Source organism: Pteropus medius, unplaced genomic scaffold (genome assembly GCF_902729225.1).
Source record: "Pteropus medius unplaced genomic scaffold, Ma_sr-lr_union100, whole genome shotgun sequence".
Taxonomy (NCBI): domain Eukaryota; kingdom Metazoa; phylum Chordata; class Mammalia; order Chiroptera; family Pteropodidae; genus Pteropus; species Pteropus medius.
In genome coordinates, this window is record NW_024340851.1 from 158249 (window position 1) to 176879 (window position 18631).

Below are 18631 nucleotides of genomic sequence, written 5' to 3' on the forward strand. Positions count from 1 at the left end.
TAAATTTGAGATCTTATACTTCAACACAGGCATTTACAGTTATATATTTCCCATTAAGCACTGCTTTACCTGCATCCCATATTTTAGAACCTTATGGCTTTGTTTTCATTTATCTTTAAATATTTCCTAATTTTACTGTGATTTCTTTTTTGACCCATTGGTTCTTTAGGAGTGGGTCACTTATACATATCTGTGAATTTTCCAACTTTCCTTCAATTATTGGTTTGTAATTTCATCCCAATGTGGTTAGAGAAAATATTTTCTGTGATTTTATCTTTTATTTATTGAGGCTTACTTGATGGTCTAAAATATGACATATCTTGGAGAATGTTCCATATGCACTTAAGAGGAATGTGTATTCTGCTCCTGTTGGATGGAGAATTCTATAGATATCTATTAGATCTAATTGATTTAATGTATTTTTCAAGTCTTCTATCTCCTTGTCAATCTTCTGCCTAGCTGTTCTTGCCATTATTTAAAGCCTTATTAGTCTTGAAAATTAATGTAAAGGAAAGAGATTTCAAAAAAAGGTAAACTAAAAACTACTATTTTATTCTATAAGAAACACTGACTAAAGAGTTAATTTTGGGGGGAGGGGAACTACTTTTCTACATATCCTAAATATTATATAAGACTTTAGGTGCAACTGGCTGTAGTATAAAATGGAAGGAAATTCCTAAAGAGAAACTGTAGTTCTACCTACCCTATTGACTTTGTACTAGAGTTGATTTTTTGTGTGAGAAATGGGAATCAAATAAAAAAGATATGCTAATAAACTGGCCAAATAAACATCTGCAGAAAAATGATTTCTACTCAAAAGAGCAATGACTGGGGTAAAGACAGTCTCTTCAATAAATAGTGCTGGGAAAATTGGACAGATATATGCAAAAAACTGAAACTGGACCACCCTCTTACACCATGTACAAGAATAGACTCAAAGTGGATTAAAGACTTAAATGTAAGGCCTGAAACCATAAAACTTCTAGAAGAAAACACAGGCAGTAAACTCTCTGATGTTGCTAACAGTAATTTCTTTTTAGATATTTGTCAACAGGCAAAGGAAACAAAAGAAAAAATAAACAAATGGGACTACAACAAACAAAAAACTTTTTGTACAGCAAAGAAGACCATCAACAAAATGAAAAGACGACCAACTGAATGGGAGAAGATATTCACTTATGATACATCTAATAAAAGGTTAATATCCAAAATATATAAAGAACTCATACAACTTAACGAAAAAAACAATCAATTAAAAAATGGGCAGAAGACCTGAATAGATACTTCTCCAAAGAGGAAATACAGATGGCCAATAGACATAGGAAAAGATGCTCAAGATCACTAATCATCAGAGAAATGTAAATTAAAACCACAATGAGATATTACTTCATACCTGTCAGAATGGCTATCATCAATAAATCAAAGAAAAAGTGCTGGCAAAAATGTGGAGAAAAGGGAACTCTTATACACTATTGGTAGGATTGCAAATTGGTACAGCCGCTGTGGAAAACAATATGGAGGTTTCCCAAAAAATTAAAAATGGTATACCTTTTGACCCAGCAATTGCACTTCTGGGTATTTATCCAAGGAAAATCAAAATAATAATCCGTAAAGATCTATGCACCCCAATATTCATGGCAGCACAATTTACTACAGCCAAGATATGGAAGCAACCTAAATGCCCATCAACAGATGATTAGATAAAGAAGTTATGGTTCACATATACAATGGAATATTACTCAGCCATTAAAAAAAAATGAAATCTTACCATTTGTAACAACATGGATGGACCTAGAAGTTATTATGCTGAGTGAAATAAGTCAGACAGAGAAAGATAAATACCATATGATTTCACTTATATGTGGAATCTAAGGAACAAAAAGAACTAATCAAAAACAGACTCACAAATATAGAGGACAATTTGGTGATGGCCAGAGAGGAGAGGGGTTGGAGAGCTGAGAGAAAAGGGGAAGGGTTAAAGTAGGACAAATTAGCAGCTGATAGATGGTCCCGGGGATGGGGAGCACGACATAGGGAATGTACTTAGCATTAATGTAACAGCTAAGTGGAGAGCCAGAGGAAAGAGTAATTAGGGGGATTGGCTTATAAATTATAAAAATGTCTAACCAATGTACTATATACTTGAAAGTAATAACAAAATAAAATTTAAAAAGAGCATTGACAATTATTACTGAATCATTCTTTTTTAAAAAAATGTTTTAACCCTAAATGGTTTTATTTGGAAAAACAAGCACAAAAAAGGCAGGTCAATAAATAATAAATTAAGAATGACAATCTATCATTGATCTTCACTTACATCTACAGTTTCTATATGAGATGTTATCATGAGGTCCATGGTAAAGTGAATAATGGTTCCCCAAACATAGTCACATCCTAATCCCAGGCATCCATGAATGTTATTCTACATGGCAAAAGAGACTGTGCAGATACAATCAAGATAAGAACCCTAAAATGAAGACGATGATTCTAGATTATCAGGGGTGAGTCCAATGCAACCACAATGGTCCCTATAAGAGGGATTCGGAAGTAAGAATCAGAAGTGATATGATGACATAAAATGACATAGATGAAATGGCAGAGATTGAAGTGATATACATTTTTTAAATTTTTTTAATTTTAATTTTTCAATTAGAGTTGACATTCAATATTATTTTATATGAATTTCAGGTGTACAGCAAAGTGGTTAGACACAAATAATTTAGAAAGTGATCCTCCTGATTAGTCTCGTGCCCACCTGGCACTATACAGTTATTACAATATTTCTGGCGATATTCCCTATGCTGTACTTCACATTCCCATGACTATTTTGTAACTACCAATTTGTATGTCTTATCTCTTTCACCTTTTCTAACTAGCTTCCAACCCTCCTCTTATCTGGCAGAACACTAGTTGTTCTCTGCTTCTATGAGTCTGTTTCTGTTTTGTTTGTATATTTTGTTCTTTAGATACCACATATAAGTGAAACCATGTAGTATTTGTCTTTCTGTGTCTGACTTATTTCACTTAGTCTCTAGGACCACCCATAATACCCTCTGGACCATCCATGTTGTTGTAAATGGTAAACTTTCATTTTTTTATGGTCGAGTAATATTCTATTGCATGTAAGTACAGCTTCTTTATCCAATCATGTATTGATGAGCACTTTAAATTGTGGCTATTGTAAATAGCGCTGCAGTGAACATGGGGGTGCATAATACACTGTAGGTCCATCCTTGTCACAAATAGTAAGATTTTATTTTTTATGGCTCAGTAATATTCATATATATATACATATATACATATATATACATATATATACATATATATACATATATATATGTATATATATGTATATATATACCACTGCTTCTTTATCGTTATCTCTTGATGGGTACTTCAGTGGCTTCCATATCTTAGCTATTGTAAATAGTGTTTTAATGAACAAAGTAGTATATATATCTTTTCAAATTAGTGTTTGGATTTGTTTGGATGAATACTCAGAATTGAAATTGCTGGGTAATAAGGTAGCTTGAACCACTAAACTGTTTTCCATAGTGGCTGTACCAATTTGCAATCCTACCAACAGTGCAGAGAGTTCCCTTTTCATCACATCTTCGCCAACACTTGTTTTTTGATTTATGATAGTCATTCTGAAAGGTGTGAGTTGATATCTTAATTAGATCACTTTAATTTGCATTTCTCTGATGATTAGTGATGTTGAGCCTATTTTCATATGTCTATTTGCCATCCATATGTCTTCTTTGGAGAAATGCCTATTCAGGTCCTCCTGCCCATTTTTTAATTGGATTGTTGTTTTGGTTTTGAGTTATATAAGTTACTTTTATATTTTGGATATTAACCCATTATTGATATATCATTTGCAAATCTTTTCTCCCATTCAATAGGTTGTCTCTTTATTTTGTTGATGGTTTCCTTCATTGGGTAGAAGCTTTTTAGTTTGATGTAGACTTATTAATTTATTTTTGCTCTTGTTAGAAGACATATCCAAAAATATACTGCTAATACCAAATTCAAAGCATTTATTGCCTATGTTTTCTTCTAGTTTTATGGTTTTGGGTCTCACATTTAAGTCTTAATCCATTCTGAGCTGATTTTTGTGTAAGGTGTCCAGTTTTCTCAATATTGCTTTTGAAGAGACTGTCATTTCCCCATTGCCTATTATTGCCTCCTTTGTCATAGATTAATTCACCATGTAAAATTAATATACAGAAATCTTCTGCATTCTATAAACCAATAACCAACTATCAGAAGGAGAAGTTAAGAAAATAACCCATTTATAACGAGAAAACACAGGAATGAATTAACCAATGAGGTGAAAGACCTGTACTCAAAAAACTGTAAGACTCTGAAAAAAGAAAATGAAGAGGACATAAATAAATGGAAGAATAAACTGTGCTCATGGATCAGAAGGATTAATATCATTAAAATGTCCATACACCCAAAGCAATCTACAAACTCAATGCAGTCCCTATCAAAATACCGATGCCATTCTTGTCAGAACTAGAACAAATAATCCTAAAATTTATATGAAACCACAAAAGATCCTGAACAGGCAAAGCAATCTTGAGAAAGAACAAAGTTGGAGGTATCATAGTCACTGATTTCTAACTACACCACAAACTATAGTAATCAAAACACTGTGCTAGCAAAAAAAAAAAAAAAGAGCACACAGATCAATGGAACACAATAGAATGTGAAGCAGAATCTTACGCTTATATGGTCCAATTAACCTGACTTAAGAGTTTTAAAAGCTTCAAGCACAGATTGTAATATAGAGGAATCTTAGACTAATAATATCCCCAGACCCCCAGCAGAAACAATTGCAAATCCTTTCTGAAGTACCCAATCTTTATCCTAGGCCTCAAAGAGTTCCCACATATATAATAGTCTAAGAAATAATAGAAACTTGTGGTCAAAAGTACTTAAACATACAGGTAAACAAAATTAGGTATGCCCTGTGTGTGGAAACAAGGAGGAGGGAGAAGCTGAAGAAGAGAGGAGGGAGGGAGAGAGGTGGGAAAGGGAGAGAAAGAAAGACATGAAAGAGACATAGAAGGATTTCAGAAACTGGAATGATCAGTTTATAATTGTTTAAAGAAATGTTCAAGACAATCTTGAAACTACACAGAAGATATAGGAAATCAAAGAATTAACAATTAGCTGGAAATAACCAAATAAAACTGAATAAAACTAGATTTAAAAAAAAACACTAAGTTTTTAAGTTTTGAGATATATTCCACATATCACACAATTTACCATTTAGAGAACACAATTCAATGGCATTTAGTTATTCAGAGTTGTGCAACCATCACCAAAATCTAGTTTTTAAAATATTTTCATCACCCCAAAAAGAAACCCTACACTCCTAAGCCATCATCCCCCAATTTCCTTATTCCTCCCGCAGCCCTAGAAAACTATTAATCTACTTTGTCTCTACAGATTTTTCTACTTTGGGTAGTTCATATATAAGGAATCATACAACATGTGGTCATTTGTGACTGGCTGCTTTAACTTATCATATGTTTTCTGGGTGATATGTGTTGTAACATGTATCAGTAATTCTTTCCTTTTGATTTCAAAGTATTATTCTATTACATCTGTATACTACTTTTGTTTATCAATTCACCAGTTAATGAACATATCAGTTGTTTTTAGGTCTTGACTATCATGAATAATGCTGCTATGAACACTGGTATATAAATCTTTGTGTGGAAGTATGTTTTCATTTCTATTGGGTATACATCTAGGAATGTAATTACTGGGTCATATAGTAACTCCACACTTAACCTTTCAAAAAACTGCCAAATTGTGTTCCATATCCATTACACCATTTGACATTCCACACCAGTGATACATAACGGTTCCAATTCCTCCATATCCTCATCACCTGTTTTTCCTATTTTTTGTATTATAGCCATCCTAGTGAGTAATGAAGAACAATATCATTGAAATTTTGATTTGTTTCTCTGATGGCCAGGATTGTTGAGCATCATTCAGAGCAGTGGTTCTTAAACTGAGAGTGCATCAAAATCACCTGTAGGGCATATAAAAATGCAGATGTTTGAGCCCTACTCCATATGCACTAAATCAATGTCTGAAGGGTGGCAATTGGACGGATGTATATTTTAGAGACAAAGCACATTATTGCTCTCCATTTAGAGTAAAATTCAGTGGCATTAAGAAAATCACAATGTTGTGCAACCATCACCATTTTTCATTTCTAAATTTTTTTCATCATCCTAAATAGAAACTCTGTACCCATTAAAAATAACTATGTATTCCCTCCTCCCCTAGCCCCTGGTAACCACCATTCTACCTTCTGCAGCTATAAATCTGACTACTCTAGGTACCACTAAGTGGAATCATACAATATTTGTCCTTTTCTATCTGGCTCATTTCACCTAGCATGATGTCTTCAGGATTCGTTCATGTTGTAACGTGTCAGAATTTTCCTTCTTAAAAGATTAAATAATATTCTATTGTAAATATATCACACTTAGTTCATCTATTTATCCACTGATGGACACTTGGGTTGCTTCCATCTTTGTGGCTATTATGAATAATGCTGCTATATAAACATGAACATGCAAGTATCTGTTTGAGTTCCTGCTTTCAATTATTTTGGGTATATATCTAAAAGTGGAATTGCTGGATCATATGGTAATTCTGCATTTAACTCTGAAGAACTGCCACACTGCTTTTTCCACAGGAGCTGTATCATTTTACATTCCCACCAGCAATGTACCAGGGTTCTAATTTCTCCACATCTATGCCAACACTTGTTATTTTTTTCTTATTTTTTATAGCAACTATCCTATCAGGTATGAAGTGTATCTCATGTATTTGATTTGCACTTCTCTAATAACTAGTGATGATGTAGAATATCCTTTCATGTGCTTATTAGCCATTTGTATATCTTCTTTAGAGAAATGTCTGTTGAAGTCCTTTGTCCATTTTTTAATTGGGCTGTTTGTTTTGCTGTTGAATTGTTGGAGTTCTTTATATATTCTGGATATTAATCCCTTATCAGATATATGACTTGCAAATTTTTTCTCACATTCTGTGGGTTGTCATTTCATGTGTTCCATTTTTGCATGCCTTAAGACAGTGTATTGATTTTAATATTGATTTAAACTTAAAATCAGGCTAACGTTTACTTAATAAAAACTAAGTATCCACATGTATAAAACCTGAAGTGTTTACTGAAGGCAGAGGCTTACGTGTAAATATAAACTTCTGCTACCTGACGGTAAAAGGAAGACTGCAGGATCATACTGAAAAAAGGGAACAAAGGAAAGTTAAGATGATTTTAATTTCCTTGAAATTCATTAAAAGTCTCTTATGATGTTAATTCTGCAAATATAAAATATATTACAAATGATCACTACTAAAATTAACATCACACTATTGCTAGTATTAAAAGCAAATTTAAACAAACTTCTTAACACTAAGTACAATCTAAAAGTAGTCAAATACACTCATGGACATGGACAGTGGATACCAGAGAGAAGAAGGGAAGAGAGGATGTAGATAGGTTAAAGGGGTCAAATATTTGGTGACAAAAGGAAATCTAACTATGGGTGGTGAACACACAATGCAATATGTATACAACATACTGTTGAATTGTACACTTGAAACTTACTGGATTTTGTTGATCAATGCCACCCCAATAATTTTTCATTAAAAAAAATAAAAGGAGTCGAATATAGAAACAAAAGAATTTTTGGAATTTTTAACAGATAAAATATCAAACATTTTAAATGCAAGTAAAATATGTGAGACATTTTGGGAGAAATACTGTGATGGTTTGTAGTTAGAATCAAGATATAATCCATTTGTCCTTTTATGGAAGTTTTCTCCAAGGGGCTATTAACTCAGGTTATTCTACATTAAGGAAATAAAATGTCAAATTTAATATGGGGGAAACCCCAGATCTCTACATGACTGAAAGATTCATGGCACCAAACTGTAATTTAACATTCATACCTTTCAGAGTTTTGAAATTTTGGCAATCAGCACTTATATATTTATTCCTATCAATTAAAGTCACAAAGAACTAGATTACCTCAATTCTTAAATTTTGCATTGCTTTCAAAAGAGTACATTTTAATATCTATACATGAGCTATTAACATTTTGCTATTGGTTATTAAGGATAGCTGATTCTCTAATATTTGAAAACACTGTAGCTAGTACTTTCCCTAAAACAAAATTTTAAATGGGAAAAAATTATTAAATGACCAAATTTAATACCCTTTATTACTCCCTCTTTCTTAAACTACAAAGCAATTCTCTCATTAAATGACTATATAATATAAATATAGTTTTAAAATGACTATATTTAATTACTTATGTCTTTAACTATTGTCATTCAAAACAGGATATAATAAAACTTACAGCTTCTGATTGATATACAAATGAAAATGTGTGCCTTATTAGAAGTGATTTTCTTCCATAAGTCAATAAGAAAATTGCTTTTATAATATACTAAAAAAGGAGTTCTATAGAATACTAACGTTCAAATCTTGATTTCCATAAAGGTGAACAATTCTTGTGGACCATCGTCATTATTCTACACTATAAAATGCACTGCTGTTATGAAGAGCATCACTTTAACTATTGATATAATATGAAGCATCATTTTGTGTGCACACTTCCACCCTCTATTATTTTTTTATCAATTACTGTATCCACAATGGCTGAAAGGCATCTTCTAACCTGTATCCCCTAAATAAACCTGACACATCATTTGAGGAAAGGTACCAGAATAAAGTGACCAACAAGTAAGAAATATCACTCTAGGACAAACAGACTAGATTTTGTTCTGTGAACAGAGACAACTTTGGACACACAATGACTCCACACACAGACACACAGACACACACACAAGTTTATTGATGATAAAACAACACGTACTCACTGTATTTTTTAAAAACCCATAGAAAAGAGTAAGAAATAAACTAAAGGTTGATCATAATGAAACCACCCAGAAAACAATCTCTGTTAACATTTTGGTTTATTTAAGGCATTTGTATGTATTTTTATTGTAACAATGGGAGCATAACATATGCCCTGCCTAGTATTCTGCCTTTTCCTTTCCCTCAACCTTTGTCAATTTGAAAATTGAGAAATGATTTCATGGATTTGAACTACATCCCTTCTATTATTAATGTGGTTGAGTGTTTTTCTAATAATATACTGGAATTTTATGTATCCTTTATGGATTTATTCATTCATGATTTTTCTGAAACAAAAGCTCTTCACAAATTAAGGGCATTATTCATATATGTTGTATATGGTTTTTCACCAGTTTATTCCTTAATTTTATTTTGACAATATTAATGTTTGTTAATTAGAAATATTTTGTGCTTTTACAAAATAAGCATACCTATTTTATTCAAATGTAAAACTGAAAAAGAACAACTGACATGGTAAACTTACCAAGACAGCATTCTACAGAAAAAGAATGTCTTTAGAGAAAAGATATAAACAATAAACTAAGTAAAATTGTTACCTGTTAAATGATCTAAGTAGTACTGATAGAGCTTGCACTGAATAGGAGTCATTCTCACCGCTAACACATATTCATGTTTCGGAGGCAAGAACTTTGTTAATGCTGTATAATCTTTCCTCTGTAATTAACAAGATAGAGAATGAAAATTAGTTAACCTAAATATATGACAGGAATTAATTACTCTAAGAATTATCATTGCTTGAAACTGAAAGATACACAAAAATAGGTACCAAACATATAAGAAAACATCTTCTTAAACATATTTAGTCTCTTTAATCAATGACTCCTATATGATTATTGTTAATGTATTTCATATGACTACACAATATGATGTACTTGTAAAAAAAAAATACTGCAACATAGCTTTTAAATTAAATTGGTCATATTACCAAGTGAACAATTTAGGTTTTCAAATGGTCTCCTCTATATATAAAAAAGAAAAAGAAAAAATGGTGGGAAGGGGATGTAGTGGGTAGTGCTACAAAAACACTTGCTTTAATCATATGGTAAAACAGGTGAATCAAAGTCAGATATAGTCTGGGTTGTCCTTTGTTTAAGATGTGCCAACATGCCAGAGGATAACACAAATCCAGGGGGAATCTTCGCCCAATTGAGAAAGCAAGCCATGTATAAGCACTCTTGAAACAATTAATTATAGGAATACGAAAGAAAGAACACTAATATACAAGATACAAATGACTACCTAAACCAGAAAAACGCTGCCTAGGTAGTCGCAGTAATACATAAACAGTACTTGCTAGTACCTACCTATAGCCAACCTGAAAAAAACAGAATGACTTTGCCTTATATGATGGTAGTAATATCCAGGCAGAAGGAGAGCCTATCTCATTTGTTACAACATCTTTGTGGATACCATTAGTATCTAGTGTTGGAAGAAAAAGTGTGAATCTTGAGATCTATTAACTGCTGGCTCAGTCTCTACATACTTATCCATTCATTAATATAGGTTCACCGAAGATCCATATGTAAACACTACTACTAGACCATTCAGGTTTTGGTATGTACTTGACAATAATAAAACTGTTTCTTCAGGATTACATTAAAAACAGCACCTCTTATAATTCATAATTGCCTTTCCTACAACCATTTCAAATAAGTGAGATTAAGAATACTATAAATTTAGGGTGAGCATAAGAACTTCTTAATCGTAATACCTATGTTCATTTTACATATTCCCTATCTTAAGGATGAGGAATCTAACAATAACATTAAAATATGAAGCCAATATTTGGCCAATGAATTAATCAATTATGTTCTAAACGTTTCAATGAAACTTTTTTTAAAGTCAGTGTTGCATAAACTTTTGAAGACAATGCAAGGAGATTTAACTATAAAACTGTATACTGAAAAAGGGGGAAGAAAACAAAATAAAGTTTACATTCAGAAAACACTTTAGAATTGCAATACAATAAAGTAGCAATATTTTATTACTTTTGAATGTATTTGTACCTGAACGCATCCAGCTAACATCTCATAGAGAATGTGAGCACGTTTTTTCATTACTCTGACATCCACCATGGTAGAATCTGCACACTGACCATTTTGGATTGGGTTTATAAATCGATTCCTGAACTCCTTAATGGAGCCAAGCAAATTTTCCTTAATAAAGTTAACCATGCAATGATCTAAAAGAGAAGATGTTAGTCCATTAACAATAAAAATGGCAAAAGGACTTAGAAAAGTTCTCTGAAAAAAATGTTCATGTCAGAAATGCATGCCATGGAAGCAATAAAATTAAGCTACAAAAGAAGAACACCAAACTGAGTGCAGACTAAACATTGGTTATAAGTCTGGTCTAGAACTGGATTACCTAAACCAGATGAGAAATTCAAATTAAAACCACTCTAAATTCTAGACATAAATGTTTTTTAAAAATCTAAGAACATTTTATTCTAACTCACTATTCTTTACAATAGATATGAAGGACAAAACAAGTATTTTATACTTTTAACCATAATTTTATGGTCAGCAAGGATATCTTGTGAAAAACACATAGAATGTGAGTCAAAATAATAAAATCAGGTAATAAGCTACTATATCAAATTTTATTTTAACTGATTTAGTTCCAGAGGTCCTTAAGAGTGACCACTTACCATATACAAATAGGACTACGATGTGAAATAGTATTTCTATAAATAGGGTAACAAAAAAGGGGGAAATAGGAACAGATAAAAACAAAGATAAAATATAGACTAAAGTGAAATAATAACCAGAATTATAAATAATAAAAAAACACTTGAATTACTATAAATATATTAAATGAACGGAAACAACATAAAAATAACAAAAAGCTATTATAATGGATTATAATGGGAAATTTCAATTAATTTGCTGAATAACCTTATGTTCCCTCTTTAGTATCACCACACACATACTAAAAAGAAAGAAATTACAAGTCATTCCCTCGGTTCACATCACCTGTCCTCCGCCTTAGCAAACTCTATCGTGATATGGATTCTTCTCTCATCTCCACCTTCCTCAAATGTTCACATGTAGCATTTCTTTGAAATGTTCTATCTAGACATATTGTGTTACAGTATCTCCTGAAGTCAAAAATCTAGTTGTGCTCTTAAAGCAATCATTAAGACTTCTGACACTCTTTATATATTTCAAATTCTTTATTTATGTTTGAACACTCACAATGGCACACCTCTTGACTGTGGTTTACCATTCATATTTATAAAGCATTCCACTTGAGAGGGAAGAAAATAAATGGCATAGATGATAGAGGCTCTGTTCATCCCTCTGGCGACAAATTGAAGTTGTGACAGAAACGAGGAGCAAACAGCAAGAGAACATCACCTGAGATCTAGATGAACAAGCCATACAACTAGGGAGAAATCTAAGAAATCAACTTTGCAAAGGTAGGAGCGAGGACATGAAGTTGCCCGGTTCCAAGCGGTTGAGTAGGACAGAGGCTGTGTCAGCAGTAGCCGGCAGTTGCAGATGCCTCTTAAATGGGCCATGTCTCCGACTTTAGTTGTGACGAACCTGCTCGCTCTGAGCACCAGTGCCGGTTCGGCTATGCGGGGACTTACAGGGGTACACTGAGTTGTCAGAGTGAGGGCTGAGGTGAGACTTGCTCTATACAGAGGAGCCGGTGGTATCAACTGTTCCTCTGTTGAGCCCTACTCCCTCCCAGTGTGCGGACACAGCCCTACCATAGAGGAGACATCATCAAACTGGATAACAGAGGTCACTCCGACCAAAGGATTCTCTAGGACTCTGCCTCCCCCAACTCACAGCCCCATCAAAGCCACATCCAGTGTGTCCTCCCTTAGTCAGGTGACCCTTGCTGAGCAACACCTACACTCACACTGGAGGCAGGTGGCCTCAGTTTCTGGTGTGGCCTTTTGAGGCAACTATAAGCATAGCATCTGTGGATTGCTTGCTGAATCTTAACAGGTGGCCCCAGAAGGATAGAGGCTGGGGCAAAACTTGGCCTGCAGCTGAACCCCTCTCAGGACTGTGCCATTGGACACCTACCACACAAAGCCACACTAATAAGACCAGGAGACTTAAGAACTTTGCTTAGTACATAGAAAAGGACACAGAAAGGCAGCCAAAACGGGAAGACAAAGAAGAGGAAACCATATGAGAGAATAGACAGAGATCCAGAAATAATGGAGTCAAGCAATCTAACAGATGCAGAGTTCAAAACACTGGATATAAAGATACTTAATGAACTTAAAGGAAGTGTAGATGAATCCAGTGAAAACTTCAACAGAGATAAAAAACATAAAAATGGAAATGGAAATTATAAAAGGGAACCAGTCAGAAATGAAGAACTTATTATCTGAGATGAAAAGTATATTAAATGGAATGAACAAAGTGAATAGAGGATTAAATGACCTATGTAGAGGATGGGAAAACCAAGAACACTCAATCAGAATGACAAGAAAAAAGAAGCGAAGACCATAATAATAATTTAAGAAGACTATAGGACACTATTAAATGTAAAAATATCTGTCATAGGGGTACCAGAAAAAAGGACAAGATGTTGAACAGCTATTTGAAGAAATAATGATGGAAAACTTCCCTAACCTGGTGAAGGAAATAAACATAAAACCCCAGGAAGCTCAGAGAGTCCCAAAAACCAGGAACCCAAATAGGCCCACACCAAAACACATCATAATTAAAACGCCAAAGGTTAAATACAAAGACAGAATCTTAAAAGCAGCAAGGGAAAAGCAGTAAGTTACCTACAAGGGAGCACCCATAAGACTGGCAGCTGATTCCTCAAAAGAAACTTTGCAGGACAGAGGGCTTGGCACAAAATATTCAAAGTGATGAAAACCCAGGATCTACGACCAAGAATACTTTATCCAGCAAAGCTATCATTTAGAGTCAAAAGACAGATAAAGAGCTTCCCAGACAAAAAAATAAGCTAAAGGAATATATCATCACCAAGCCAGTATTACAGAAAATGTTGGAGGGACTTCTTTAAGAAGAAAAAGCATGTATCAAAAACAAGAATAAAGAATGGTAATAACTACATTCCTATCAACGAGGACCTCAAATGGAAAAGAATTAAGTGTTCCAATCAAAAGACAGAATGGCTGAATGGATAAGAAAGCAAGACCCCTACATATAATGCCTAAAAGTGACTCACTTCAGATTAAAAGACACACATAGACTAAAAGGAACGGGATGGAAAACAATATTGCCTGATGGACCTAGAGGGTAATTACACTGAATGAAATGGGTCAGATAGAGAAAGACAAATATTGCATGATTTCACGTACATGTGGAATCTAAAGAACAAATAAACAAGAACAACAAAAACAAAATAAACTCATAGATACAGAGAATATTTAAAGGGATACTAAATGGGAGAGGGGTTGGAAAGGACAAAAAAAGACAAAGGGATTAAGAGGTACAAATGGATAGTTGCAGAATAGGCATGGAGATGTAGAGTGTAGCATGGGGAAGATGGTTAATAATGTAATAAATATGTAAGGGGGAAGAGGGGTACTAGATTTAGTGGGGTGATCACTCTGCGAGTAAATCTCTGATCACTATGCTATACAACTGAAACTATTATTGTATGCCAACTATAACTTAAAAAAAACTGAATTGTATGATGTAAATACAAATAACTAACTGTCTATTATATTTCAATAAAGACAAAAAAAAATCTAAGTAAAGAAAAGTTAGACGTCAGAGCTGCATATGTGCAAAAGATAATAAAGTAGACGTGAGCGTAACCTAATATAATAATCGTTTTAAGAAGATTAGTCTGGTAGCAGCAGTGTGGAGCAATGGGTCTGAAAGGAGGTGGAGGAATGCTAACTCATTTTGATTGACCTTTTTATCCTAATTACCCTATGTTAGTGAGGTTTAATTTGGCCTCCATTTGAAAGAAGAGAAAGTTGTTGGTAGCAAAATGCTTAATTATAGGGTGTTTCTAGTTTTCAGAATTTGGCAAATTATTCCTGACCTCTTTTAAAATCTGTTGACAGTGAAGTGCATATGGAGTGGCTCTTAGATTTCTACTTTCAGCATTGATAATTTTTCAGCTCAAAGTGCCAGAGATGCAAGTAAAGCTTCCTAGCCATTTTCTCTGAGCTGTTGCAGCCCTCTACTGGTCTCCAGAAGTTGTACAATTTAGAACCCTATAAAACTAGAAAAAGATCAGTAAACTCAGCAACTCATTTTATAATCTTAGAACCTTAAAAGTCATTTATGCCAACTCTCGTAATTGCAGATGAGTATTTTATCTATCCACCTTAACAATTCTGGAAATACATACAGATATTAGATGTATAGTTATATATATATATGTAAAATACCCAGGGCAAATAAATCATTGTAAATACACACAAAAAAAATAAAGCATTCCATGTGAAATGTAAGGTATGCTTTCACAGTAGACTAAGATAGACCTATGAAGATCATGATTAGAGACTATACTATACAAAAGAAAGGCAAATGGCAAAGTGGCAAAGCTAATAAACTACAGCATAATTGCAGATATTAACTCACACTCGATTAGGTTATTTTGAAGTGGTGTTCCTGTTAAAATAATTCTCCTCCTTGATCGTATAGAATTCATAGCTTTTGAAACAGCAGATGCTTCATTTTTTAGAATATGGCCTTCATCACAAACAACAAAGTCAGGACCTATAAAAACATAGAGAAAAATGACATTTAATTAATATATAACAAATCTAAAACTAATCCATTCAAGGGCATTAAATTAATCATTTTACAGTGCTGCCAAGTATGGGAAGATAAAACAATGATCTTATAAGAACAGTCACATTTTATCTGCTCTTGTATTGGTTTAATGTGGCACAAACTATTATTAATTATATCCCAACAGTAGAGTGTTAAAAGTACTACTATAGATGGTACTCAAAAATAAGCAAGAATAAAAATAATGACAAGGGTAAAAAGATGCCCCCAAAAGATGAAGTATTTGAAAAAATAAATATCTTTTATAAATGAAAAACAGTATCTAAAGAAGTATTTCAGCACTTGTGTAACAAGTTAAAACTATCCCCTAAGACTAAGAGCAATTTATATATATGTACAGGAAAAAACAAATTTCGAAAATCAATTTTAAGAAATACATAAATCACAATAAAGGAGTGATGTCAGAAGCAGAGGAGGAGTGACATCAAAAGCATGGCAAGGAGAGGGAGCTTCCCAGATCTCTCCCCTTAAAATAACAAGCTGAACATCTACAACTCAACAAATAACACCCAACTGACACACAAGCAAGTCTGGGAGGTCTGTGCATCAGACTGGAAAGTCAAATCACAAGAGTATTGGGGGTGGGGGTGGGGTGTAGATCAGAGAAACAAGGACCTTCCATACGAACTGAAGCTACCTGAAGGGGGGGTGGGGGATTTCATGGCAGGTTCCTGGAATAGTACTGCCTGAGTGATCAAGGTGTTCAATGCAGCTGAGCCTAGGGATTAGGGCAGAAAGCGGAGCAGAGACTGAGTGCGAACCGGCGACAGCTGTGTCTTAGTGGCCCACTGCCAAGTGGAGGCTGAGTGAGACACAGGAGCCTGGCCGTGCCCCCGCCAACCAACCGAGAGAGCACTCTCCCCTCCGCCCTATATCTGCTCAGAGCTACCACTGAAACCCAGAGAAATATGCACAACCGGTACTGAAACATACATGACAGCTGGTACCAGAGACAAGTGCGATGATATTGAAGCAGGACAGCTGAAACTTGGAGGACAGCACTATGGTAAAGAAAGTGGCCACGCACATCCAGACCTCTCCCAATTAACCCTGCCCCCTCCCAGTCAGGCTGAGTCAGAAGGAAGCAATGGAACATTGCATCTGACTACTGGGGCAGCAAAATGACTTAGGGCCTCTTCAGAGTCTAAGACACCAATTGCCCATCGTACCTATTCATGGGGATGAGGCCCTACGACAGAAATGACCTAATAGGGAAGAAAGCATATGGCTTACCAGAGAAAAAGGAGCCTTTTTAACCTCAAAGCAAAGACTCAAGAGGCGTGGATGCCACTTAATGGAAATCAAAATAAAAACCCCTTCACATCAACCTGCTGAAGAGATTACTATGTAAGAAATTCTTTTTAAAACAAAAACAAAAACAGAGTACATGCCCACTAATGCCAAGGAGGAGAAACAGTCCATCAAACACCATGAACAAACAAGGTGAAAAGGCACCTCAAAAAGTGAAAAATCTCTAGAAAATAAGCTTAAAGACAAAAAAAAAAGTGACTTAAATGACGGAATTCAAGATCTCACTTCTGACAAAACTCAATGACATGCAAAAAAACATTAACCATCAATTCCAAGAAATTAGAAACAAAATAATCAAACAAAATGAATATTTTAACAAGGAGACCGAAACCCTAAAAAACGACCAAATAGAACTTCTGGAGATGAACTCATTAAAAGAGATGAAGACTGAAATAGCAAGCTTAAAAATAGAGTTGACCAGATAGAGGAAAGAATTAGTGATATTGAAGACATAAACCTGGAAATGACACAGATGGAAGAATAAAGAGATTTGAGAGTGAAAAAAAATGGAAAGAATTATCTGACATCATCAGGAAAAGCAACAAAAGAATAATGGGTATACCAGAGGGAGAAGAGAAAGAGGTCAACAGAGAGCCTATTCAAATAGTCGATGAGACGTTTCCAAAACTATGGAAAGAGTTGGATCTTCAAATCCAAGAAGCAAAGAGAACACCCAATTATCTCAACTCAAAAAGGCCTTCTCCAAGACATGTTACATTAAAACTGTCAAAGATTAATGACAAATACTTATCAAGAAAGCCGGGAAAAGACAATAGTAATTTATAAAGGAAAACTCATTAGACATCTCAGCACAAACCTTACAAGCAAGGAAGGAGTGGAACGAAATATTCAAACTATTGAGAGAAAGAAATTACCAACCAAGAATAATATATCCAGCAAAGCTCTCCTTTAGATATGAAGAAGAAATAAAGACCTTTGCAGACATACAAAAGCTGAGAGAATTTTCCACCACAAGGCCTTCATTATAAAAATACTGATGGGGGTCATTCTACATGTAACAGAAGGACAAAAAATACATAACTATGAGTAAGATGACTAACAGAAGACAGAAGGAGAAAGGTGGAACTCTTATTAAAAACAGGATATTAAAAAGCTTAAAAATTACATAATGGTTAAAGGTCAAAAAAATACACTGTAAAAAGAGAAGATAACAGCTACTACAAATTAGAAATGAAAGTTTAGCATATGTAACTTTAAGATAACAGAAACAAAAAATGGCAGAAAGATCCAAATTCACAAAGGGGCAGAAATTCACAGAGAAAATGGACTACTCTATATGTATATGTGTGTATGTGTGTGTATGTATGTGTGTGTATATTATACAGTTATAGATATAAAGATATATAACTATACTTTATATAAATTTAAAGGTAACCACACTCCATAAATCTAGAACTGAGACACACAGCATAAAACATGAGAGAAAAGAGGGAAAATCCACAAAACACTACCAATTCATTTTTATTTTTATTTCTTAACACCACCAATTTAAAATAACAAACAGAAATACAAGGGTAAAGAAACAATGGAGACACCGAGCTTCCAG

General features: G+C 34.1%; 1 protein-coding gene across 13 annotated transcripts in view; it reads right to left on the bottom strand.

Moving 5' to 3' along the window:
• Nucleotides 1-18631, bottom strand: part of ATRX (ATRX chromatin remodeler) — a 261805-nt gene that overhangs the window by 84582 nt on the left and 158592 nt on the right. For all 13 annotated transcript variants that reach the window (XM_039849234.1, XM_039849215.1, XM_039849209.1 and 10 more), the window contains 3 exons: nucleotides 15541-15678; nucleotides 11005-11180; nucleotides 9535-9652 (listed from right to left, as the gene is read on the bottom strand). In XM_039849234.1, coding sequence (XP_039705168.1) covers nucleotides 9535-9652; nucleotides 11005-11180; nucleotides 15541-15678 — 432 coding nt within the window. The remainder of the gene's footprint in view (nucleotides 1-9534; nucleotides 9653-11004; nucleotides 11181-15540; nucleotides 15679-18631) is intronic.